This window comes from Panthera tigris, chromosome A2 (assembly GCF_018350195.1).
Source record: "Panthera tigris isolate Pti1 chromosome A2, P.tigris_Pti1_mat1.1, whole genome shotgun sequence".
NCBI lineage: Eukaryota > Metazoa > Chordata > Mammalia > Carnivora > Felidae > Panthera > Panthera tigris.
Window position 1 is genome coordinate 96,879,091 of NC_056661.1, and position 26,575 is coordinate 96,905,665.

A 26,575-nucleotide genomic window follows, 5' to 3' on the forward strand; every position below is an offset into this window, starting at 1 on the left:
GGTTGTGAGGCCCTGTTGATGCCGAATGAACTTTAAATAAACTCTGCTTTCAGGGCCTCCCTGGCATTGATGGCCGGCCTGGACCAATTGGCCCAGCTGGAGCAAGAGGAGAGCCTGGCAACATCGGATTCCCTGGCCCCAAAGGCCCCACTGTAAGAATGCCACACTCTCTTCTCCCTCGGCACTTCTTTGCCACATTTCACCAAAACTCTCTTTTCTCTCCTGCCCTCAGTCCGCTCTACCTCAAGGGGGCCAGGGGGAGGTCCCTTTCAACACAAGAAAACAACAAGCCACTTACCACATTAATAATTGATCTCCAATATGTCACTGCACCCCTGATGGAAACCTATCTCCTGAGTCTATACCTCTGCAAACACAGGTGGACCTTATTGTACTTGGACTTGCAAGAAGATGGATCACGCCCCAGCTAAACAGAATTCAAAGACTAGGAACCTTAGAAAACAATCAAGCAAGAAATTAACATTTCAAAATTTTCATGGTTAATTTGACATTAAATGTGTACTTTTTTAATGTTTGTTATAGGGTGATCCAGGCAAAAATGGCGATAAAGGTCATGCTGGTCTTGCCGGTGCTCGGGTAGGTGCCAACTTCTGCCTGTAGCTGCCCACATAGTACCCGCTTAGAAAACACACAGCCTTTGAGGCCACCTGATATAATTCTGGCATTTTCTTTTCAAAATGGCATCCCCAAGGATCCTTTTACCATCAAAAAATGTCTTTTTTTTTTTTTTAAACTGCACTTACAAAGCAGTGAGCTGTAACGAATCAGAATGTATACTAGGTCAAAAATATTTATGGATGCATTTGATTTTTATTTATTTTATGGTTAAAGAGCTATGCATATGCTAGTAGCATTCTCTGGCCTTCATAAATTGCCCTCCATCCGTGGACTTCCCACAAGCCATTTCAAAAGTTAGTACTTGGGCAGGGGACCCACAATGAGTCATTCTAAGATGATAAGCTTTGAGGAAGTAATGCGTGAGGCTTTGAGACTTCTTAAACTGTCTCACTGGTAATTCTGAGCCTCTCTGTGAAACTTTCTAGGGTGCTCCAGGTCCTGACGGAAACAATGGTGCTCAGGGACCCCCTGGACCACAAGTGAGTATTTCTTCCATTCTTGTTCTTTGCTGCCCTGCAACAAATCCAGTCCTGCAAAATGACCATCTCATTTTTCCAGTCCAAGAGTTCTATAGGTAGACAGCAGTGGTGGCATACACCTCTATTCATGCTATCTTGCCTATCACTTTCAGGGTGTCCAAGGTGGAAAAGGTGAACAGGGTCCCGCTGGTCCTCCAGGCTTCCAGGTAAGTCAATTAAAACATACAGAATACTGCCTCTGGTCAGACTATCCAGCTACAAATCACCATAGCACTCCCCCCACCACACAGAACCTGATTTCAGAACTGTAAAGTTAAATGAAAATTTACTTTTTCAAGGCAAACTTTTGTGTAATGCTGTAATAACACGCAATAGTTGGTGATCATGTCACTATCAGTATCCAGAAAAACCCAATTATTAGCATCCTGTGAATGTAGCCCTAAGATTGAGATTTGTGGCTTGTTTGTTGTTTCCTAGGGTCTGCCTGGCCCTGCAGGTACAGCTGGTGAAGTTGGCAAACCAGGAGAAAGGGTGAGTGAAACAAGTGCTAGTAGACTTACCTGAAGTTGGGACTTTTCCCCCTTGTAATGCCCTCCTGCAGTGCAATTACAATAGGCAAAAAGAACCTTCTTATTTCACATGTTAATGATAGTGTTCTGCCTACCTGGGTACTTTGGAGAGAATAAACCAACTTACTCATTTTTGTTGGAATAATGAATCCTTCGTTTTAAAGACTGAATGAAACACTGCATTATGGAAGTAAAATGTACCAATGAACATTCCATTTAATAGCCTTACTTTTTGTATTGTTCATGGTAACGTTAACATGCAAATTATTTCCTTTCCCATAGCAAAAAAGTAAATGCGCTGATTTTCCATCAAACTAGACCCTGAAAAATTGCGTTTAATATTTTTCTTGGCATTCAGACATGACACTGCTAGCCACAATCAGGGCATGAATTCTGAGTCATTTTCTCTGGTAATTGTGATGAATGTGCCTCAATTCAGTTACATTCTGTGGCCTGGTCTCCTTTGTCAACAGTGGGGCACATTAAGGAGACAGCTGGTCAGTAATAAAGGAGATACACTTGGGTATACAATTAACTAGGTAATGTGCAGAATATGATCATTTCTATTAAGAAAGCAGTCTGTTATATAACTAAAAATAAGCAATGTCTGATACTGTTCATCATTATTTATCATATCAAATGAGATAGTCTGTTTTGTCATTTTTTTAAAAGCAATAAACTAAGTAATGGAAAGCTTAAATTTGTTGGTACCAGCTTCTAGCATAGAAGTATCTTTGATATCAGTGGAATTCTCACTTTTTGTACCTGTCCGTATACAACAAATTTCTCTTATTCCTAATAGCCCTGTACTTGTACACTCAGGGAGGTAGAGCCTTCGTGGCTTTATGCCGCTATGTTGAAATTACCTAAATATGATCATAAGTGGATTTCAAGAACATACGTACATTTCATGATTTATTTATTATCATGTTTTGCCTAGGGTCTCCCTGGTGAATTTGGTCTCCCTGGTCCTGCTGGCCCAAGAGTAAGTGTTATTTAATTAACTTTCATAAACTTCTGGTGATGTGTTTGTAAAACAAGTAGTGCTTTCTTTTGAAAGCTATTGATGACCTTGCAATAGGTTCTGAGACTCTTCTGTAGTTACACATAATCTGTAGAGAATGTTTGATCTGTAAATTAAATCAAAAATTTAAATTTAATTATTCGTATTTCTTAGCCAAAAACCACAGTTATAAAAAACATAAATGAGCTAATATATGTATTATATTCAGTAACTTATATATACAAGTATGATATATTTATGACAAACAAGAAAAAGTAATGTCTTACTAAGATTTGAAGTCAGTTTTTGCAATGCATGTTGATGCTCAAACTCTAATGCCAAAATCATGAATCTGCTCTTATAAAAAAAATAAATAGATTTGGTTTGTCTGTAGTCATTGGAAAAACTGGAATGATCACTTTGCCCCACAAGTATCCTATTATATGGTCAGTTACCAAATTTAGTATCATAAAACCATAGTTATAAAAAAGGTCTTTGAAACAGGTGCAATGTGGACTGTGTACATGTTAAATATTCTGGGCCATGGAATACCACCATGTCATGGTGATATTTACATACAATTGAGAGATATTTAGAAAGGTAGGTAGACACATGCACACACACACACACATATATACATATACATCCTGTTAATATTATAATTGTTACATCACTATTGCATAAGGTTATAAAAAGGGAGCATAGACATGACAATATCTCATCTTATTTACACCTAGCATTGCTCTTCATTTAAAATGGCACAGTCTTTCCCAATGAATACCATGCATAACTGATGTCTGTTTTTATCTGTGGACCTATTACAAAAAAAAAAAAAAAAAAAAAAGAATGACTTCCAAAGGTTGAATGTTGTACTCTAGAAGAAAAACATTCCGCAGTTACAGCCACAAAACACTAAAGCTGAATGAGACTTTAGAGATTATCTCATCCCATTCGTTCATTTTACTACCAGAGAAATTAGGGAAAAATAACTATAATTTGTTAATGGACCAGGATTCAAAAGCTAAAAATCTGTGAACTCTGATGTGAAAAATGGTATCTCTGAAAGTGCTGAACAGTGCAACACTTATATCTGTCTTTTCTTTTCTTTTCTTTTTTCTTTTCTTTTTCTTTTAACAGGGGGAGCGTGGGCCCCCTGGTGAAAGTGGTGCTGCTGGTCCTTCTGGTCCTATTGGAAGCCGAGGTCCTTCTGGACCCCCTGGGCCTGATGGAAACAAGGTAAAATTTCGCATCCCATATTGCTGCTTGGGCCCACTATATTCTAGAGTAGCTAGATCATTCACAATAGTAAATGAATTGTTTTTCAGAGTTTTTATTTCCAATTCTGTGTTGATTTCCATCACAGTAAATGACAATCTGATTCTAGCAGACCTGAATTATTCCAAAAGAAGGGAAATCCCAGTGTTCTACATACATAAATGAATTAGTATGGGTTTACTCTTGTTTCACCAAACTGTTTATACTTTGGGTTGTTTGGGTTTTTTGTTTTTTGGTTTTTTTTTTTTAGTTTATTTTTATTTTGAGAGAGAGAGTGTGCATGCAAACTGGAGAGAGAGAATCCTAAGCAGGCTCCATGCTGTCAGTGCAGAGCCTGATGTGGGGCTTGATCTCACGAACCATGAGATCATGACCTGAGCTGAAATCAAGAGTCAGATACTTACCCGACTGAGCCACCCAGGCACCCCTATACTTTGATTTTAATCTAGAAACATCATAGAATTTTGAACAGTATTTTTAGAGAACAAAGTTTCACCTTCTTACCATGCTACTTCAGAGAGTAAAATTTCAAAAGGTAGTCTAAATTTTAATAACAGAAGAGGTAAAAATTAAGTGGCCAATATATTCATCCCCAAAACATAAGCCTGGCAACTTGTATTTCAAAACAGAATCTGTGGTTTAGATTTTAAAATAGATAGAATTACACACTTCTGAAAAACAGATGAACCACAATAAAGAAAAGCAACTCATATTACTCCTGATTTCTACCTTTAAGGGGAAAAAAATGTAAGGATTAGCTGCAAAAAGCTATTTTGGTATGTGGAAGGATATTGGAAAAAATAAAAAGGAAAGAGGGAGAGAGGAAACAAGAAAGAAAATATGGTTTGGTGAGGTAGTACTTCCAAAGACTTTTATCTTAGAAGTTAGTCGATAGGTTTTAAGTATGTGGAATTGTAGGGTTTTTATATAAAGTGGAAGCTATAGTTCCTGCTCTTAAGGAGATTAAAATGTAAACATCTCCCCCGTTGATGAGGTTTCTTTACCTATTTCCTGTGTGGGCTAAGAGACTTATCCTTGAAAAATGTTTGTGGGCAAACATTTTTCACTCTCTGCATCCTATTGTCCTGCCCTCTTCTTCTCCACGCCTGCCTGCCTGAAGAGGACTAGGAGCGGGTTATAGAAAAATCACAGCCACCCACTCCCACTTCTCTTCTCTTTAGCCACGGTGTCATTAATAGCATCTCCCTCTGTTAGATTCTCCCTCCTTTCAACAGCCCTCCTTTGTGTCTCTAAACTGGCAAGAATGCTATCTATTAAATGTTTAAATTGGAATCCTTCAAGAGTTCGAGTCTTCATTTTCTTCTTTTGCCACTGAAATAATTGATTTCACATGTGTTTGATTCAAGGGTGAACCTGGTGTGCTTGGTGCTCCAGGCACTGCTGGTCCATCTGGTCCCAGTGGACTCCCAGGAGAGAGGGGTGCTGCCGGCATACCTGGAGGCAAGGGAGAAAAGGTACCCTCTCAGTGTTGGACCCTAAGACATGTTGTTGATGAACTCTAGCAAAGAAGGCTGCACAGGGTTGCCCAGTTTTTTACAATTCTTGGTAGGTGGTCTGGTAGCATTTTGATATCTATCAATACGCATTTCCCTCTGCCACCTAGCACCTACGCATTTCTAAACTCACTAATCTGGCAAAATTCCTTGCTACCATGGAATTTCACGCAAACAGATGGTGTTGAGTAATACATGAGGCTCATTTTAATGCCACTAACAATAATGCCTCATCCTGCCCTAATTAATGGGAAGAAGCTATATTGAACAGCTGTCAACCGTGCTGCTGCATTAGTTATGCCATAAGAGTGATCAGACACTGAAGCCCATTGTGATGTTGCCTTATAATTCTGTCCACATGAATTTGTACCTTGCTTGATTATGCTTCAGGAGGGTGTATGGAAATTAGAAAAGAATATTTAACAATAATCTGGAGAGGGCCTTGAATTATTTTTTCCTTCATTTTTTTTCCTCATTCAACATTCTATAGAATAGTAGGGAATCAAGACATTACTAAAAATGTAAGCAACCGAAGGTATAAACACTTCAGATTAATTTTGCTTCAAAAATGTGGTTGGAAAACGAAAAGCTACTCTTGCTTTATACTTTCAGGGTGAAACTGGTCTCAGAGGTGAAATTGGTAACCCAGGCAGAGATGGTGCCCGTGTGAGTAGAATTTTGTTTGTTTGTGTGTACTTAGATTGGTATTTTGTTTTATTTTATTTTTACATTTCACTCGATTTGAGGTGGGCAGTTTTCCAAAATAGAACTGACAAAAGGATCCAGGTTTAGTGAAAGACTATTCCTTTCCTTCCTGGATCTCTGAATAGTAATATCATTTTACATGTCCCAAAAGAAAGATTCAACAGAACTTATCCCTTTGAAAATCAAAACCTGAATTTCTTAACCTCCTTAGTGTTAACTATACGAAGTACAAACTATAAACCAAAAGCTCTAGGTTAAATAGAATTTCAAGTGACCGTTCAAATTATTATAGGGCTTTAGAAAAACAAAACAAAACAAAACGATAACTCTTACATTTTAAAAAGCCAAAACCTCTAACAAGGTCCCATTTATTCAAATGTATGTCCTAAGAATTTATCACCTGAAGAGCAGTCCCAACGATTACCTGTTACTGCCCTGGTGATGCCAAAGATAATCCCGTAAAGGTATAATAACCCTACCAGAGCATTGGCAACATGGTTCTTCCAGGCCATCAGCTACCTCGGTCCTTTGTCTCACCTCCCTCAGAGCTGATAACTCACTCTGGCACATTGATAATAGTCCTTTCTCTGAGTCACACAGTCCTAGTGGTCTCAAACAAGGCTACTCATTTGCTGCTCTCTAGGGAATTTGACAAGAGCAGAGAGTTCAGATCTCCCCAATTCATAACTTGCCCTTGACTGACACATTTCTATAACCTTTATCACTGGGGGTACTTTCCTTCTGAGAGCCGCTTCTAATAGTTTTGATAATTAGAACTGAAATGCATCAAAAGCCTTCTCGATGTCCATCCAGAGTGTGCGGTGAAAGTGTTCAGTCACTGTATAAGCACAGCAAGGGGGAATGGCAAGGGTCACTTTTGAAACTGGGGGTGTTATTAATAAGACTCATTTCCTTTTGGTATTAGGGTGCTCCTGGTGCTGTAGGTGCCCCTGGTCCTGCTGGAGCCACTGGCGACCGGGTAAGCACACATTTTCACGGAGTTGCAACTCTCTGAGCCAACAGCAGTATCTAAAATTTCCTGCCTGCCCCAGCCCCAGGGAGCCCCAGCAATTCATTTTTATGACTTGGTATAAAGCCTACTTATTTAAAAACCTATCTGTTGTGATGGGGCAGCAGGAAACAAATGCTGTGTGTTTAAAGTTCTCTTTCCCTTCGTATAGATGTGCTAGCTATCTGATCTATACTTTAATCCCTATCATTTGTTTTAAAGACTTTCCCTGTTGCCCATTAACAATATCCTAATGCACTGAGCCTTCTCAAAGCCTTCAATTGTAAAAAATCAATAAAATACATAGTGTGCCCATTTCACATCGAACAGTCTACTTAAAATAGACCTTATTTATTGTATTGCACAGATTGCAGCAAATAGATCAGCTCAGTGTCCATCTAAAAATTAAAATGTCCTCCTCCTAGTATTGTGGGCACTGATTTATAGTGTTTTTGCAAGTGTATGACCAATACCACTTCAACCCCCAAAAATGAATACAACAGTAAGCACAGTAAGAATCCATTTTATTTTACTGTCTGAGATGAGCATTAGTTTTCTCTTCTGATGTGACTGCAAACCCTGACAAGAGCCCACTGTCTACCGCTGTTCCCTCCCCCCACCTCCTCTTTGAACACATTAACAAGCTCATCTTTGGTTCCATTAAAGGGTGAAGCCGGTCCTGCCGGTCCCGCTGGTCCTGCTGGTCCTCGTGGTAGCCCTGTAAGTAGAAACCTGGGTCATTTTGGACACTCATAGCCTTTAGACATGAACGAATCTAATACTGCTACGACATTCTTCAATCCCTTCTCCCACCTAGGGTGAACGTGGTGAAGTTGGTCCCGCTGGCCCCAACGGATTTGCTGGTCCTGCTGTGAGTATCACATAATGATGGTTAACCCCAAAACATCCCAAACTGGCAAGTAGAGTGAGCTGGAATGCCTGAACTCCAACTATTCCTTTCTAACAGGGTGCTGCTGGTCAACCTGGTGCTAAAGGAGAGAGAGGAACCAAAGGGCCCAAGGGTGAAAATGGCCCCGTTGGTCCCACGGGCCCTGTTGGATCTGCTGGCCCATCTGTAAGTTGAATTCATTGGTGGTCAACACAGCCTGTGTAGTTACCCTTGAAATCTTATCATTCAACCTATATCAATCAAGTGCCTACTGTAACTACACCAGGAATGTAAGAGTTAGCATTTGCATACTGCTTTATAATTTATAGAAATTTCATAAATATTGTCTCATCTTACTTCTTTGGTAACCCAATGAGGGTGGTAACACTGAAAAAAGGACATTTATCTTATGACACAGATTACCATTTTTGATTTCGGGATTTGCTTCTAATAGATATAGGAATGATACTTTTTTTTTTTTTTTTTTTTTTTTTTAGGAATGATACCTTTGAAGAAAAAAGCAACATGTATAAGAACTCTTTTGTGATTTGACCCCATCTTTTTTTGTCAATTTCCATTTAGGGTCCAAATGGTCCCCCTGGTCCTGCTGGCAGTCGTGGTGATGGTGGCCCTCCTGTGAGTATTTATAATGGAGGACATTTCTTTCTTTAGAATCTATGAAAACCTTGAAACTTTGGAGATTTTTGGTTAATTTTGGACTATAATAAGGAGACTCTTGAAATTCAAGTTAACTGTATCTGAAGATATTCTGGTGTTGAAGTGATAGTCAGGCCAAGGGATATTGACTTAATCCCAACTGGAGCTCAGTGTAGTGTATGTTGCTACCCCTCACCTGAGGCAATAACCAAAGTTAATGCCAGGTTGTTGAATTGTGAAATGGGTAAAAAGATTTCTCTTTATCCTTTTGCCGATGCCCCCCTTCTCCTGCCTGACCATGCCCTTTCTCTTGGCACCCAGTGCTGTTATGCAGATTCCTTAAACACCCAGACCTCCCAAGGAATGAACTGCACTGACTCCTTCCTGCTCTTGCTGGACAGCAATTAATACTCATGGTCTTTTGTTGTACCTTCCTGTGTAAACAAAATTACTTATCCAGTGTCCACTTCTTTTGCACCCAGCCAAGTGGTTAAGACATTTATTAACGTATGCACGTGTAATAATAGCATGGTGTCTTCTTGTTCTTAAAACCATCAGGTTACATACCCACATTTCAAAAAGGACCATCAGAGCCTTAATGCAAAATATGGGTGTTGCAATTGGGGCACGCTGGTCGGAAAGCTGTGTAGAGATGGAAGGTCTTTGAGGTTCTTGTTTTTTTTTTAATTTTTTTTTTTTTACCATTTTTATTTATTTTTGAGACAGAGAGAGACAGAGCATGAACGGGGGAGGGGCAGAGAGAGAGGGAGACACAGAATCGGAAGCAGGCTCCAGGCTCTGAGCCATCAGCCCAGAGGCCGACATGGGGCTCGAACTCACGGACCACGAGATCGTGACCTGAGCTGAAGTTGGACGCTTAACCACCTAAGCCACCCAGGCACCCCCTTTTTTCTTTTTTTTTTAATTTTTTGGGGGGGTTCTTGTTAAATAATACCCTATATGAGGTTGCCACCACCTACTCCTTGGTCCATCTGTGGTCACGTGTATTGAGGAGTTGTCAGAGGAGAAGTTTCCATCTTACCCACATCCCTAGAGCTGCCATTGATTGTGGAATTTTAATGTGCTTGGTTCTTAGGGTGCTACTGGTTTCCCTGGTGCTGCTGGACGGACTGGTCCTCCTGGACCCTCTGTAAGTAAATCACTTCAAAATGTGTCATTTAGCCAAACAACCTTGCCTCTAATAGGAAATTGGTAAGAAACTCTCTAGAAACACGCTACTAATATTTTGCTATTACTTTCCTGGTCTGAAATCAGTTTTCCTGAACCATTAAGACAAAATCATCACAAATTATATTTTATAATATCGGCTTAAGAGGCTTTTATTCATGTGAACACAAGTCCCTTTTTAGGGGCACGGTCTCTTCGTTAAAAATAAAAAAAAAACAGAACAGTTTTAGTCACATATCAGATATTTCTATATCTAATTACCCTTTATGGCCAACATTCTGCCTCTGTTGTTAAGGTATAATTGTTCCAGAATTTAAAGGTGGTTTGGCCTCTAATTTAATTCTGATTCAGACTCTCCTGTCAGGACTCAAGAGAATTTAATTAATTACCAAGGATTAAGTCTTCCGGTTAAGGTTTCAGGGAAAAAAATCACAAAGATGTTGATTTCTTGGAATCCTTTTACAGGTTCATAACAGAAAAATCTTCATTCCCTGTAGGCATTTAATTAAACCTAGTTGAGAGCATATGTGATTCCTCAATTATGAACAAAATTCCAGTATTGTCTTTTTTCAAAAAGAAATGAGCAGAGTCCTCCAAAACCCAAAGTCCCATTCATTGACGACGAACTCTTCTAACTCTACATAGTTCTGATTCCAATATGCCAGGATCCTGGTAGCACAGCATTGCTTTTCCTCGCTGACATTTGCCATAGCCTCTGCTTCAGTTATTCATTTTGCCATAACCTCCGGAGAAAGGATGGGAGCTGCTTCTCTCCATAAGAAAGACTATTACAGACCCTAAACATGTCCCCCAAATGGTCAGGGTATCATCCTGTTGCTTCACACTGTTTGCATCTTAATATCTGGAACCTCAGCTGCTCTCTCCCAGGTCTGTGATGATTAACTGAGGATAAATGACCTTGCCATTTGCTCACAGGGTATCACTGGCCCTCCTGGTCCCCCTGGTGCTGCTGGTAAAGAAGGACTTCGTGGGCCTCGGGGTGACCAAGGTCCAGTTGGCCGAACAGGGGAAACAGGTGCATCTGGTCCCCCTGGCTTTGCTGGTGAGAAGGGTCCCTCTGGAGAGCCTGGAACTGCTGTAAGTGATTTCAAGCTTCTCTTTCTTAATACCTTGTGTTGAATTAAAATAAAGCCTTACACAGATCTTCAAGTGGCATATATTTGTTGATGAGTGTTGCAGGCTTTCAAGTAGAGCTCAATTTGAGCCAGGAAATCTGTCCAACAGATACTGAGGTGTCATAGCTTCAGCAGTTGCTCAGAAGGCATGAGATGGGGATGACAATAAATGAGGGAACTCACTCTTTTATCAAAATGGCACCTTACTGGTACTGGGAACTGAACAGAATCCCATTGCCATGGTCATCCTATTGTAAATTTATCAAATCTCAGCAAGCTACCAATTCCTTAAACATGCGTTGTTCAGTATCGTTGTTACTCTGAAATGTGTCTTTCTTAGACCTGGTTCAGTTAGAGGCCGAGGTCAAAATTTGCATCTTGGCATAGATTCCATAAAAACTCTATTTCACTACCCCAGATGGCTTCATTAATCACAACCACATATTCTTTAATGTCGTTCCATTGGTGTCAGGGAGGAACTGGGTACAAAGAAATATACTTGCCAACATGAAACTCATCACTAGAGAAAAGATAGTCAAGGATACATCCTACTAATGGAAGGTCACTAGCTTTTTTCTAAACTGAGGATAGCACATTCTCACAATCCTCAAGCCAACCCATATTGTCACTGAGGGGCTTATTAGTAATGGTATTTTTCCTCTTGTTCAGGGACCCCCTGGAACCCCTGGTCCTCAAGGTCTTCTTGGTGCTCCTGGTATTCTGGGTCTCCCAGGCTCTAGAGGTGAACGTGGTCTACCAGGTGTTTCTGGATCTGTGGTAAGTGTTTGACACCATTCTTATTCTCATTAACATAATAAAAGATTTTAAAAGCTGCCACTTCAGATGTGACAGATTGATCACTGAATAACTCCACTTAAGATTTTTTATTCATGGCATTTTCTTTATACAGATCACATGTCACTTATCTAAGAAGCTTTAATACCACCTTACTTAGACACACGCTATAAAGATACAGCTTAATATTATGCAGAATGATTTTTGTTCTTTTTACATGCTTAAGAACTATATAAGCTCTAATTGCATTTACTCCTCTGCAGTGTGAAATGCTGGCATCATTTATCCTGTTGGAAGAATGAAGCTCTGGAAGTTCTGAATCATTCCATTAAATCCTATACATGACAGCAGCTAGGGCTCAGCTCACCTCCATAAACTCTCTCAACTTTATGAATTCATTTCATTTGGGATATCGGACGTAACTAGGCTCACCTGTACAGAACAGCATTCCAAAATTCAATAAAGCTGACCATCTGAGTGTGTAGGATGAGGGCAAGGATAACACTGATGACACTTCTTACCATTTTGTGACCCATTCAGTCTCACTGTACCTTCTCCTTGCAAACTGGAATCTCCTCGCCGGGGTTGTTTAGGAAGGGTGAGGTTTGCTCTCAATCCAGTAAGAAGAATGTTGTTTTGTGTTCTCTGCCTCTAGGGTGAACCTGGACCTCTCGGCATCGCTGGTCCACCTGGGGCTCGTGGTCCCTCTGGTGCTGTGGGCGCACCTGGAGTCAATGGTGCTCCTGGTGAAGCTGGTCGGGATGTGAGTATGACGCTTGGTTTGTCATACTAGACTACATACTAACTACATAAACATAGCTAGAAAACCTAGCTGTGTTTCATTATGTGCAACATCATATCCTGAGCTGAGTTCCTCTTGTTCCAAGTTTTGGAACAAGATGGTCTGTTTCTCCATTAAATCAACATGTACTGACCACTCCTGGTATTGAAAATACGAAAAATTACTTGGACTGGGGGATGGATGGGTCTTTGAAGAGCATGCTTCAAAGTTGGCCAAAATATCCAAAACACCTCTAAAAGAAACTAGGTTGGCAAGTTCTTGCTCCTGTCTTTTAACAGTCTGAAAGCGGGTTCACTAGTGAGCACTGGGAGTGATGAAGACGGAGGAGCTGAACTATAGGGGCTGGTGGGTTAAAGGGCCTCACTAAGTGCCTTCATTGGTGTGGTGTCTTCACAGGGCAACCCTGGGAATGATGGTCCCCCAGGCCGCGACGGTCAACCTGGACACAAGGTCAGTATACCTCTCTGTCTTTCTCCAATTGAAAAGTGACCAAAACACAGGACAGTTTGATGCTAAACTTCACTTTGCCTTTGGTAGGGAGAACGCGGTTACCCTGGCAACATTGGTCCAGTTGGCGCTGTGGGCGCACCTGGTCCTCATGGCCCCGTGGGTCCCACTGGAAAACATGGAAACCGTGGTGAACCTGTAAGTTTGTAAATACCAGTCCCTTTGTGCTGCCATCTTTGTAGGCTTCCCTTGTGACCTCCCCACACTTGGGAACTATGGGGGCTTGGGGAGGAGAGTTTTGGGCTTGGCTGATCAGTTATGTTTTTCTTTTTCAACTCACAGGGTCCTGCTGGTGTTGTTGGTCCCGTTGGTGCTGTTGGTCCAAGAGGTCCTACTGTATGTACATGGTGATGATTTCTTTACAAATTAACATTTAAGGAGCCTCAGTCCAGACTGTCTGCGAAGAAAATAAATAATATACAGGCTAGACTTCATATTTTTTTAAAAATGTAGTCCATGTTGAGAATTGCTACAAATAGCTTCTAAGTCTCTTCTATTTCAAATCCCTTCTGCTTGTTTTAAATAATCACAAAAATCTAGCCACTTCACAGGAAGCTCAACTAAAGCAGATTAAGGGAATAGATAACACCCCCATGGCTTTTAAACCTTTGCACATCCTGAGTTGCTTTGTAAACAGATTAAGCAATATTTGTGGGCACGGGAGTCTCATTTTCTAAAGAAGTAAATGTCCTATCTGCCCTTCTTTTTTCTATACAGGGCCCACAAGGTATTCGAGGTGATAAAGGAGAGCCTGGTGACAAGGGGCCTAGAGGTCTTCCTGGCTTAAAGGGACACAATGGACTGCAAGGTCTTCCTGGTCTTGCTGTAAGTAAAATGTGGACATCATGCATGTATACGGATCTTAAAAGATCTTCCTCAAATTTTCACTGCCGTTGTTCTAAAATGTCCTACATCATATTCATTTCCCATTCTCTGGCTCACTCCATCTCGCAGAGATTAATGCCATTTCATCCCAACACAAAAAGGTGAGGGTTAAGGGAAATTGAAATATACATATATTAAAATCTCTTGGCAACAATGTCCTTCAACCCCACTTAAAATAAATATAATTAGAGGAATGACTAATATTGCACTGCTGAAATAGCTTGTAGAAAAAAATATAATTGAATATAATAGACATAATGGGAGAAAAGAGCCCCATTTTACATTTTCAATTTTCTCAATCCAGAGTCCATTGAAACTAAAGTTTTTCATTCAATTTAAAAAAACCTATTTGTCGACACGTGTTCTGAAAGTGTGATTTTCCTGTTCTCTCTTTAAAGGGCCAACATGGCGATCAAGGTGCTCCTGGCTCTGTGGGTCCTGCTGGTCCTAGGGTAAGTCAATCTAAGAGACATTTATCTCTGAAATGGAGTTTATGTCAGGCACTGAGCCCAGGCCTCTGCTTCCTTGTGGGGTTTTTACTGACTCACTCAGACCCTGCGTCCTTCTTCCCTAGGGCCCTGCTGGTCCTTCTGGCCCTATGGGCAAAGACGGTCGCACTGGACATCCTGGTTCAGTCGGACCTGCTGGCGTTCGTGGCTCTCAGGGTAGCCAAGGTCCTGCTGTAAGTATCGTTTTGGGAAATAATAAAGAGCATCACAGACCTAAGGAATATCTTCTTCAGACTAAACCAAGATGGTTACGACAACACATTAAAGTTGTCCCCCACTGCCACATGTTAGTTCTAAAATGTGTAAAAATTATCTGTATGTGATACGTTGCTTAGGTCCATCCCTGCAAGTATGTCTGAGATCAAGTTGTTTATTTACATGGACTTAGTTCTTTTTTACTTATTAGAACATGCTTGTGTGTGATGCTCGACTGAAAATCTGCTGTCACTGATGTCTCTCACTGTGACCAAATACAAAACCTCCTTTTTCTCACGTTCACCTTTGCAGGGCCCCCCTGGTCCCCCTGGCCCTCCTGGACCTCCTGGCCCAAGTGGTGGTGGTTATGATTTTGGTTACGAAGGGGACTTCTACAGGGCTGACCAGCCTCGCTCACCACCTTCTCTCAGACCCAAGGATTATGAAGTTGATGCTACTCTGAAATCTCTCAACAACCAGATTGAGACCCTTCTTACTCCTGAAGGCTCTAGGAAGAACCCAGCTCGCACATGCCGTGACTTGAGACTTAGCCACCCCGAGTGGAGCAGTGGTAGGTCAAGATATCCAAGCCAGAATGGCCCTTCTCACAAGCTGGGCTTTGCAAAGTCAGTTCCCACTGACATTTAGAATGAAAAGGTTTTGGGTAAAAATTGCATTATATAGAATCATGCCTAATTAGAAGCATTTTCTTCTTCACCAGCATCTAGTTTCAGGCTTCTCTTAATGTGTATTTTTGCATTTTTCATATACTCTGATTTGATGTTTCACGGAGGAGAGGAGAGAAGGAACTGTCTAATCTGGAAAGTAGCCATCCTCTTCCTATTAAATGTAGGGTAGACAATGTTACTTATAAGAATCAAAATCTTGGTCTAGTAATTATTAGAACCTATAGTCTACTCAATAAGAAGTTTTATGAGCTGGGTCTTGTCTTTTTTAAAGGTTACTACTGGATTGACCCTAACCAAGGATGCACTATGGATGCTATCAAAGTATACTGTGATTTCTCTACTGGCGAAACCTGTATCCGGGCTCAACCTGAAAACATCCTAGCCAAGAACTGGTACAGAAATTCCAAGGTCAAGAAGCACGTATGGTTAGGAGAAACTATCAATGGTGGTACCCAGGTGAGGAATCCTACAAACATTCCTTCTCCTACTAAATAATATTATTAAGATTGTTTGCTTTTTAATGGTCTGCATTTTAGTCGTTTACCCAAATGGGATCGTTAAAAGAACCTGCTCTTTTCTTGGGTTCCAGTTCTATCCTGGAATTGTACATTAAAGATGGATTGATTGAACGTACCCACACAATTCAAAGTTATTCTGCAAATTTGGCTCAACTGATAATCCCTGGAGAAACTGACTAATGACATTTAGTGTGAGGAAGTACTGGCCAGCATATGCGTCCCTGTACCCATGAATGTATATTTTCAGAACATGTGCTTTTCTAAATTTTTAATCAAATCTTTTCACCAACTTTATTGCATGCCTCCTGGTGGGGATTACAGAAAAAGAAAGAGGTCTGAATCTCTGTCTCCTTGTTCTCTTATTCTAAAGAAGATACATACCCATTAAAAATACCTTATCTAGAACAGGTATCTTTTTGAGATGATCTTGCCTCAGCCTGGTAGTTCCTATGTCCCTTCTAAGTAACTAATATTTCAAAGACCAGTGAATTGAGTTTCCTGGAAAAGTACCTTTTTCCCAAGGTCAGCTCTGAGTCCATTATTCCTCCCTATACCAGACATTTTTTTTTTGACTCTTAGTACCTGAGGCCATCTCCACTTAACTAGAATTTCTATCTTATTTTCTGTAGTTTGAATATAATGTTGAAGGAGTAACCACCAAGGAAATGGCTACTCAACTTGCCTTCATGCGCCTGCTGGCCAACCATGCCTCTCAAAACATCACCTACCACTGCAAGAACAGCATTGCATACATGGATGAGGAGACTGGCAACCTGAAAAAGGCTGTCATTCTGCAAGGCTCCAACGATGTTGAACTTGTTGCCGAGGGCAACAGCAGGTTCACTTACACTGTTCTTGTAGACGGCTGCTCTGTAAGTAATAGTGAAATGTGGGGATACGCTTATTTGGGGAGTGTATTTTGGAGGTGGGGAGATGGAGTTTTAACTTAGACCGTAAATGAATGAATAAGACCATAAACGGATGAATAAGAGACCTAACTTACTAAATCTATTTTCATAACTGTATTTATTTAAATTAAATTCCGAGTGTTCTTATCAGACCTTGCCTTCTGAAATTCTCTGCAATGCTAAAATATATACAGTGTCCATGCACTAGCTGTTTTTCTTTAAACATGAGTTTGTTAAATTATGATGTCTGCCCACAATTTAAAATTACTTGAGGTTAAAAGGTCCCAAGCTGTCACTTATGGCTATATGTATTTTATTTTACTTATTAGTATGGCATGCATGCGATTTTTCTCTACAATATGCTAGACATTGCAGAAAAATTAAAATTTACTTGCAGCAGCCTGCATACCCACCTGGCTCTCCCTTACCCACACACGCACACCCCAAAAAACGATAATGTAGCAGTAAGCCACGTGGAATACGTATTGAAATTTTCTTTTAAAAAATTAGACTGGTAAGAAACTGCTCTCCCTAAAGACGCCCCTGATATTTCTGTTGCAAAGAGAACATGTTAACTTTGGGCAAACTTCTTCAGAATGAACAAGCCCAAAAGTGGTTCTTAAATATCTAAGGTTCTGACGATACTAGATGTAGAAATAGTGCTGCTTTTCATATGTGTACTTTTTTCCCTCTTTTAAACAGAAAAAGACAAATGAATGGAAAAAGACAATCATTGAATACAAAACAAATAAGCCATCCCGCCTGCCTATCCTTGATATTGCACCTTTGGACATCGGTGGTGCTGACCAAGAAATCAGGGTGGACGTTGGCCCAGTCTGTTTCAAATAAATGAACTCAACCTAAATTAAAAAGAAAACAAAAGAAGTCCGAAAAAAACTTTCTCTCTTTGCCATTTCTTTTTCTTCTTTTTTAACTGAGAGCTGAGTCCTTCCATTTCATTTCCCCTGCACATCTGTTTGCTTAAATTGTGGGCAAAAGAGAAGGAGAAGGATTGATCAGAGCATAGTGCAATACAATTTCATTCATTCCCTCCCTTCCCCCCAAAGATTTGGAATTTTTTTCAACACTCTTACACCTGTTGTGGAAAATGTCAACCTTTGTAAGAAAACCAAAATAAAAATTGAAAAATAAAATAAAAACCATGAACAATTTGCACCACTTGTGGCTTTTGAATATCTTCCACAGAGGGAAGTTTAAAACCCAGACTTCCAAAGGTTTAAAACTACCTCAAGACACTTTCCTATGAGTGTGATCCACACCATTAGGTGCTGACCTAGACGGAGATGAGCTGAGGTACTTGTTTTGTTTTGTTCCAAATACAAAGGTGCTACCAGTATTTCAGATACTTGAAGACTGTTGATGGTGCTAGAGGACTCTGAGAAGAAAGACTCCTCTGTAATGGGTTGCCGTGTGTGTTCTTTCTTCATGTGATTTAGCATCAGTATTTTACATCTTCTTCCCAAATAAAAGTATGCAGATTGCTTGCCCAACCTCGTCCTCTTCTTTAAATTCAGCATTTGTTCTTTGCCAGTCTCATTTTCATCCTCTCCCATGGTACCAAAAAGAAGCCTTGTTTCTCGGACAAGCAGAAAGATTAAATTGTACCTATTTTGTATATGTGAGATGTTTAAATAAATTGTGAAAAAAATGAAATAAAGCATGTTTGGTTTTCCAAAAGAAAATGCTGAGTAGAATTCCTTGCTTCGATGCTCTTTGCAATATAAGTATGGATTATAGCATCTCTACCAGCCGTTAGACTGTTTCTCATTAGATAGAAACTATGCAAAAAGGGCAGTGTGGTATAATAGAAAGAGCAGAGAACAAGGACCCAGGAGATCTGAACCCCAATTCTGACTCTGCTTCTTGCGGTCAAGGGACCTTGAGCATTTCATCTTTCTGCCCCTCAACTTCCATATCTAATACGGGGAAGTTTCCTTCTCTGAACTATAAACACTTGCCCTGCTCAAAATACATAATGCTTAAACAAATGGTATTGTAGACCTAAGTTTACTCTAAGCAGAGATCCACAGAACCTTCTGGTTTATTGTCTATTAAGTACTTTGAAGCAGTGGCTGAAAGTTGGTCTATGCACAATTAATACTATTAACTAAAACAGTTTCAAATATTCAGTAAAAATGCCATACACTTAAATCTGATGCAACTGAGTACAATGCGTGTGAGGAGGTAATGTGTGTGCTGTCAATCAGCACAGACAGTTGTGGATAATAGTACCATGAACACCTACCTGCCAAATCAAGTTCATTTTCCTCCCCTGCACCTTTCAATGACATCTTTAATACACTTAAACAGAGTGATGTGTCAAGTAAAATGTTAAGATTCATTTAGAGCTTATTTCCTGTTGCAGAACATAATTGGGATTGTAATATTTGCCTCCTGAAATAAGTCATCTCAAGATTCAATTAGTTTTAAAAGCAAAAGACTGAACATGATGAAAATCTAACATCAAGTCTAAAAAGTTAGCATAGTCTATTACCCAAACGGTAACTTCCAATTATGGTCCTTCCCGCCACCTGAATCTGAACACAGGGATGCTTATTAGAATGCAGATTCCCAGTCCTCAGCCACCAAATTAAGATTTAGTAGGGAATCAGTATTCCTAAGAACCCTGCAAAATTCTGAGGTACATCCATCAGGAAGTCACTGTACCCAGTGATTTCCACAACCGTCTGTGGCTCTAACATTTTGTATCCGGCAAGAATGAACCAATATAGCTGACCAAATGATACAAAGAAAACCAAACCCCTGTATATCAGAATATGAGTACTCCTTACAAATTAGTAATTAAAATGGCCAGGGCAAGCTTACATGATAACCAGTTAGACATCTCTGGATTCCTTCAACATGCCTTGCCCTCAGGTCACAATCCAAGAAAGTTAACGTAAAGGGTGAAAGCGAAGAAGGAAGAAGCCATTTCCTGACTACCAGCTACGAGCCAAATACTACGTTAGATGATAATAATAATAATGGTCTTTGTCAAACTGAATCCAAATAGGCAGATTTCTTAAGCCAAGAGTCATAAATAGTCATTTAGCCATCAGTTGGGACTACAGAAAAATAGTTCAATAAATAAGGGTATATATCTGATAAAATAATAATGAGGAAATAAATGATGGTATAGCCAATAAATACTAATGAGGAATGAATAATGGTATATCTAATAGAAAGCAATGGGAAAACAGTGAAATAAGTGTTGATAACCCAATAACATTTATGAGGGTAGTTGAACAACAAAAAATGCTTAGAATGGAATATTACAGTCTTTAAAATATCATTTTCAAGTACACTGTCATTAGAAATATATCAAACATGCGTGTAAAAATGTTAGGAGTAGGCGCGTTCATGGAGTAATGATAGGAATGACTTTTATGCCTGAATTTTCCAGATTTGCTATGATATAGCTATATCACCTTTATCATTTACAACAAATTTAGCCTTAAAATATTATGAAAAGAAATAAGCAGCCAACAAGCGAAAACAATCCTGGCTGAGAAGTAGCCATCTCCGGGGAAACAGTGGTCCACCTCCCACCCATTCATCTTCTGAAAGAGAAGAAAACCCTAACCTAAGAGTCATCACTCACAGTGACCCAGCCACACTGGGGGGCATCAGAAAGGGGCGCACGAGGCCATACATACCAAGCAGCGGCATCCTCAGGGATTTCGCAGTTTAGTTGCAGAGAGAGAATAAAATAATGTGTGAACACAATTTTAAACCAAGTGTCCTGTGAGGATAGCGGAGGACACTATTAATTAATGAGAGGGAATCTCAGAAAATTAACCTTAGCTTCATGCAGTAATAGTGACATTTGGGTTTAGCTGGTCAGCTTTTGCCAGAGATCTAATTTCACTTTCAAACGCTCTGTGTCTGGCCAGAGGCTTCTTCTCTGGAAGCCACGTATTAGAACAGTCTGGTACTTACCAAGCAGGAGGTCCACTGTGAGTGTTCCCGGGGCCTGGGCAAAGTACCGAAGGCTTGACCCTGGCACACCAGCCCTCTCTTTAGAGACTAATCACCAGGCCCAAGGGACCCTCCTCACAACATTTCCTGACCCTTGGTCCTATGAAGGTCAGCCACCTCTAACTGTGCCAGTCTGAGAAGGAAGAAGATTGCATATGAGAGAAGGAAGGAGCAGGTAGCCAAGACTGGGGGACGAGACATTAATCAAGTCTGGTAAAAAGGGTCATTTAAAATTCTAAAATCAATACAGCTAATGCACTGGCAAAGAGCAAGGACACCTGACCAATGCAGAACACATTTATTATCTTTAATGCCAAAATACTTTTTTCTGCTATTCCACTTAATATCACTGAAAACGAAGTTCAGAAATTGGATTATATATAAGAAAAGTTGGAAATGTCGTTTTGGGTCAGAACAACAATCCATCTAGATGAGTACTTTGCCTTTGACAGTGGCACCAAGGGAAATTTGGGAGAAAGAGTGGTTGGCACTTCCTGAGAAACCAGCCTCAAAACTCCCATTTAATAACCCATTGTAAATCTTTTTTGTACATAGATGAATCTCAACCCTTCCAGAGCCCTCTATCTGTTTTGAAATATGTTGGTATTACTGTACCAACAGGAGAGAGCTAATGCTGAATTGTTAGCTCGGCTTCCTAGCCCTCTGATCAAGTAGCTAAAATATGCTTTCTATCCTTGTGCCTGGATCAGCCAGGGATTGAACTACTCAGTGTCCATAGGGAGCACCAGTAACTGCTGCAATGGGGCCATCGACTGCCCATAATGATTGACTTTTCCCTGCAGTTTGGTGAAATGAGCACATAATTTGTGGCCAGCAGCCAAGGTTATGTGCACCAGCTCCACCAGTGACTAGCCAAGAGCACCTGGGAAAGTGTCTTAAGTTCTCTGAGAAGGTTACGGATCATCTTTAGGTCTGAAGTTTGCAGGCACTGGTAGTCATCTCTTGAGTTAATCTCCTGTCCCTGGCCCTCCAGTGTAGGGAGAGGAGAACCTAGAATTTAAATTTAATTAGCACCACTCTTTCAATTGGTAACCCATCAATTTTGAGTCATGCCTCCCTATCAGTAAAAATGTGAGCCCTTAACTGATTTTGTTAATCTATTTATATATAAATGTTATACACGTACTACGTACTATGGGACTAATACATGATGTGCAATGGAAAACCTACATGGGAAAAAAAAACTGTAAAAGAGAGAAAATAAATACAAATAGAAGATTCCATACTCCAGTGGATCATTTCATACATACCCTAGAGGGTGTGCACATTCCGTCCCCCTACTGTGAAGACTACTGCCCTAAACAAGGATTCAGGATGGGCTTCAGGGGAGGGCAGAACATCAATGGACTCCTGAAATAGCACACCAAATTTTGTGTGTATGTGCATTTTTCTTGGAATAGAATCCACAACTTTCTTCAGATACCTCAAAGGGTCTATGACCAAGAAACATGTTAGGAACCACTATACAAAAGCAGTATTACTTATTCATTAAACCCTGGGCTTTTCTGAACCATGACCTTCATATCTCATCTTGGGTCTCATACTCAGAGCATGCTGCTTTTCCTGTCCTAAGACCTGAGAGAACCAACCAGCATCAACCCACATTAAAATAGAAATATTTCGCTCTTCCACTTTCCTGCTATGGGACCTCTCTGCTACGCTTGAACAGGACTTGGCAGATGCTCTATGACCCAGAGTTGGACCTTACAACATCAAAGTGCACCTGTTCACAAAACCTTTTCAAATTAAGAACAAATGTATTCAATAATGGAGAGTTATTATATAATAATAATAATAATAATGTTATTTTTAGGAAAATTATGCATATTTTTGTTATTTTTTTTTAAAAGAAGCTTTAACCTAAAAGAGACTGCAATTCCTGGGACTATAAAAGACTGTAAGGACAATAATTGGAACATGTTCTTCAGAGACCCTCAGGTCATCCCAGAACCAAATGTCTCCTCTTCATCTGGCTCTTCTCAAACAGAGCTATTATGCTGAGCCCAACCTACAAGAATAATTTTGGCCAGAATTAACAATCCTATGGATTCTAGAAAGGTCTCCTTAAAATTGCAATTCACTACATATTTAAAGAAATTCACGAACACAAAATGCCAGTAAAGTGAATTTTTTCTAGTATAACATTGCTCTTGGTGCCCAATGACTTAATTAACCATCAACAGCATGAAAAAAAAGGGAGAAACAATTTTTTTAATGGAATCTATTAATGCCAGGCAGAATAAGAACACCTACTCATAAACCACTGTGCGGAGTAGATGGCCTTTCTCTCCCAACGGGATGTCACTTTGAGTTCACTGCTCCCCCTGCTGACTGGATAATAGAACACCCCAGTCTTTTAACACAGCCACATGCACACCATCAGAGAATGAAAACTCAAATTTCAGAGGAGAAAATAGAACAGCCTCCTGTGCTTATTTCCTGTCTGCCCCAGACACACAGCCCTCTCTCCAGCTTCCATGGCAGCCCACCTTCATATCCTCAATGCTCCATTTTTTTTCTTACCCATTTTAATCTATCCTTAATATCTCTCCCATGGAGCTGGTAAATGGAAGTCACAAGGAGGCAAACATAAGCTCAAAAGGAGAATGGCCTTTTTGGGTGAGTAGAGCTGTCCAATGATACAAATGTTGCCCCAAAATGCACTGAATAACCCTTCAGGATTTAAGCAAGGGGTTGGGGAATTATATAGAATGGAAATAAGAGGATGATAGAAAGAACAGGGGCTTGGAAGGCAGAGCTATCTGGGTATGAACCCTATCTCCACCATTTCCTCATCTGTAAGACAGGGAGAGTGATGAACTGCCCACCAGACTGTTAGGATCAGAAACAGGAATGCGTAGCAGTTTATAAGACTGATGGACAGTAAGCACGCAGCACCACCACTAGCATCATCCCCACAAAGCTGGGTCTTCCCTCAAGCCTGTAACTTCATCCTCCCCATTCCAGGAGCATTAGCTTCTCTGACAAGAGTGGCCCAAAATGACAGCACATCTACAATGCAGTTACACTTCACTTTCTCCTACAAATGGATTCCAAGCAAACTTCCAAACTCTCACAATTTTGGCGAGTCCTCCTCCACAATCTAATAAAAAAAGTATCAACCTTTTATTAGAAGCTTGAAAATCTCAATTTTTTACAAAGGAAACTAACGATCCCACCTTAACAGTAAAAACAAAAAAGGCAAGGGGCGCCTGGGTGGCTCAGTCGGTTGAGCGTCCGACGGTTGAGCGTCAGTCGGTTGAGCGTCAGCTCAGGTCACGATCTCACGGTTCGTGAGTTCGAGCCCCGCATCAGGCTCTGGGCTGATGGCTCGGAGCCAGGAGCCTGCTTCCGATTCTGTGTCTTCCTCTCTCTCTGCCCCTCCCCCATTCATGCTCTGTCTCTCTCTGTCTCAAAAATAAATAAACATTAAAAAAAAAACCCAACAACAAAAAAGGCAAAATTTCTGAAATGTCATTAGGTGCATCTAATTTTGGAGACAAAGCTTTCTGAGCTGAGAAAACCACCCTTTTGCTTACTCGGAAACTAGTTCTTGTACACAAATGGACTATAAGTCATACACATACATGTTGAACTAGTCAAACTTCTGACACTTAATTTTCACAATTTGCGTTTCTAAAACTTTGTCTCTGGAAGCAGAAATTCTAACTCAAAAGTGATCAGCACACAAAATGATCATAATTATTAAATTCATGTCCTCTGGGAAATTTCTTGGCCTATATGAATTTACTCAAGGGTTTTAAGCATCATTAAATCACCTATTATTGCCAGTGCTTTGAATGTCTCTATGAGTATTATTATAAATGGATCCACTTCAAAGATGCTGGATTATAGTAATTTCCAACATGGTTTTTCTATCACTGATTATAGGTCTCCTTTTCCTTATAATACAAGTGTCTAAAATTTTTTTTTAAACTTTATGAGTGTAACACAATTTTCCATCTACTACTTTGCTCATCATGATAAGATATGTTCCTAATCATAAGAATAATAAAAAAAAAAGACTTCCCTCAGATAACATCTGGAAAATTGCCCATTTAGCCAATTCTCTGGGTTTATTCATAATTAATATTTACTTTTTGTTAAATATTAAAATATAGTAAGCTTATGCTCAATTTGAAGTTCCACATGTTTTCTTAGATTTTCTTCAACTAAACTATCACAATAAACACTCACCTTGTCACCATAAATTATAAAAAGAGCCTTGCTTTTCTTCTCTCAAGCTTGGGAGAGTTATCTATCAAACAAGAAAACAAAGTCCACTAAATCCTTTGAACCTTTGAAGAGAGAAAGACAAATCAATGCCAAAAATGATGTGCCTTCTCACCAATACACAAATTAAACTGTGTATTTTGTAAGATTTATAGGGTAAGTGGGCTTCTTTTTATTATCACTTTTGCTAGGTATCTGTCAAGTGAGTCTAATTCAGTAAAATAGATTGATACATTGGGAGAAATCTCTAGCCTCCATTCTGGGTTTGGGAAAAAAACAGGCAGACAATTTAGTCACCCTATACCACTCATATTATGATTTAATTGGTCTGAAATATTGTTTTAAAACTCCCTTGGCGAATGTAATATGCAGCCAGTCTTGAGAAAAATTGTACTCAACTAATGCCACAGGGTTCTGAAACCCTCCCTTAAAATCACTGGTAAAGTTGGAAGTATGTGTATATGGGCTTTTTTCTAGGAAGATGGTGTGCAATACTTAAAGTTTTTCCAGATCCCATAGTATCTACCTAACCAGAATTGCTGAGGTGGAGTCAAGAGATTTTCATTTTCAGTGAGTACATTAAGATGATTCCCATGTACTCTCAAAGTTTGGGAACCACTGGTTTATTGCCATTACCATATTATTGACATATTCTTGGATGATTCTGAGCCCCTCTTCCCAAAATGTTTAGGATCACAGCTCTAAAATCATGGGCTCTCTAAGCTGCTTTAAATGAGAACATGTAATGGCTCATTGAACTTGTGAGCAATTAATTTGGGAACAGTTGCAGTATTATAAATGTGATTACTTATTGCAAACCCAATTAATCCAGCCAGGAGGAATGTTAATTACAAAGGAGTATGGAAATTAGCATGAGTGCATGACTAAATGCCTAAATTCTGACCTATTATACTGTCTGTCTGGTAATTTAGTTTAAAAATACTTCCACAGGAAGTCTCATGTATATATGTGCATGTGGGCAATAAGGTAACATTAGTCCACACTCCAGGGCTGATTAGGAACCTTGGAAATACCCTAATTAGGAAAAGACAAGCTTTAGAGGTAGCTACTGCAGTATTTAAAAGAGCATTATTGAAATCTACATCAGGGGATATATTAGCATAAAAGATGTGGAAAATAAATTTTTATTGTTGAAATAATGGTCTTGAAGATAAATGACTAGCTAATAAATATTTAATATTAACAAAATTTGAGCTAAGCCTTGCTCTACTTGTAGCACACCATTTAATAGCAAGATTGACAAGAAAAGACATATAGTCCAATCGATCTCCAACCACTAGAGGCTACCTATATTTACCCAAAATTCTTGAATCACCAAATTGCTTATGAGGTCACAAAATAACTCCAAACAAAAAAAAAACAAAAAAAAAATTGCAAAACAAAACTATATTTAATTGATTTTAAAGAAGAAGTTACATACAATAACTGTA

At 39.7% G+C, this 26,575-nt stretch overlaps 1 protein-coding gene and 1 long non-coding RNA gene across 4 annotated transcripts in view; one reads left to right on the forward strand and one right to left on the reverse strand.

Moving 5' to 3' along the window:
- The window catches only part of COL1A2 (collagen type I alpha 2 chain), a 35,898-nt gene extending 17,851 nt beyond the window's left edge, over positions 1-18,047 (forward strand). Inside the window, exons 25-52 of the mRNA XM_007076695.3 lie at positions 54-152; positions 544-597; positions 1,065-1,118; positions 1,271-1,324; positions 1,596-1,649; positions 2,628-2,672; positions 3,828-3,926; positions 5,333-5,440; positions 6,092-6,145; positions 7,110-7,163; positions 7,860-7,913; positions 8,011-8,064; positions 8,161-8,268; positions 8,665-8,718; positions 9,836-9,889; positions 10,864-11,025; positions 11,733-11,840; positions 12,514-12,621; positions 13,057-13,110; positions 13,198-13,305; positions 13,450-13,503; positions 13,885-13,992; positions 14,451-14,504; positions 14,627-14,734; positions 15,069-15,327; positions 15,717-15,901; positions 16,593-16,835; positions 17,574-18,047. Coding sequence (XP_007076757.1) covers positions 54-152; positions 544-597; positions 1,065-1,118; positions 1,271-1,324; positions 1,596-1,649; positions 2,628-2,672; positions 3,828-3,926; positions 5,333-5,440; positions 6,092-6,145; positions 7,110-7,163; positions 7,860-7,913; positions 8,011-8,064; positions 8,161-8,268; positions 8,665-8,718; positions 9,836-9,889; positions 10,864-11,025; positions 11,733-11,840; positions 12,514-12,621; positions 13,057-13,110; positions 13,198-13,305; positions 13,450-13,503; positions 13,885-13,992; positions 14,451-14,504; positions 14,627-14,734; positions 15,069-15,327; positions 15,717-15,901; positions 16,593-16,835; positions 17,574-17,720 — 2,697 coding nt within the window. The 3' untranslated portion in view covers positions 17,721-18,047. The remainder of the gene's footprint in view (positions 1-53; positions 153-543; positions 598-1,064; positions 1,119-1,270; positions 1,325-1,595; positions 1,650-2,627; positions 2,673-3,827; positions 3,927-5,332; positions 5,441-6,091; positions 6,146-7,109; positions 7,164-7,859; positions 7,914-8,010; positions 8,065-8,160; positions 8,269-8,664; positions 8,719-9,835; positions 9,890-10,863; positions 11,026-11,732; positions 11,841-12,513; positions 12,622-13,056; positions 13,111-13,197; positions 13,306-13,449; positions 13,504-13,884; positions 13,993-14,450; positions 14,505-14,626; positions 14,735-15,068; positions 15,328-15,716; positions 15,902-16,592; positions 16,836-17,573) is intronic.
- Positions 7,736-26,575, reverse strand: part of LOC122233582 — a 67,910-nt gene continuing 49,070 nt past the window's right edge. For 2 of the 3 annotated variants that reach the window (XR_006211214.1, XR_006211212.1), the window contains 3 exons: positions 13,448-13,564; positions 12,410-13,276; positions 7,736-7,911 (listed from right to left, as the gene is read on the reverse strand). This is a non-coding gene — a long non-coding RNA (uncharacterized LOC122233582). Of the gene's footprint in view, positions 7,912-12,409; positions 13,277-13,447; positions 13,565-25,088; positions 25,150-26,575 lie in introns of all 3 variants that reach the window. The other variant, XR_006211211.1, reaches the window with a different exon arrangement.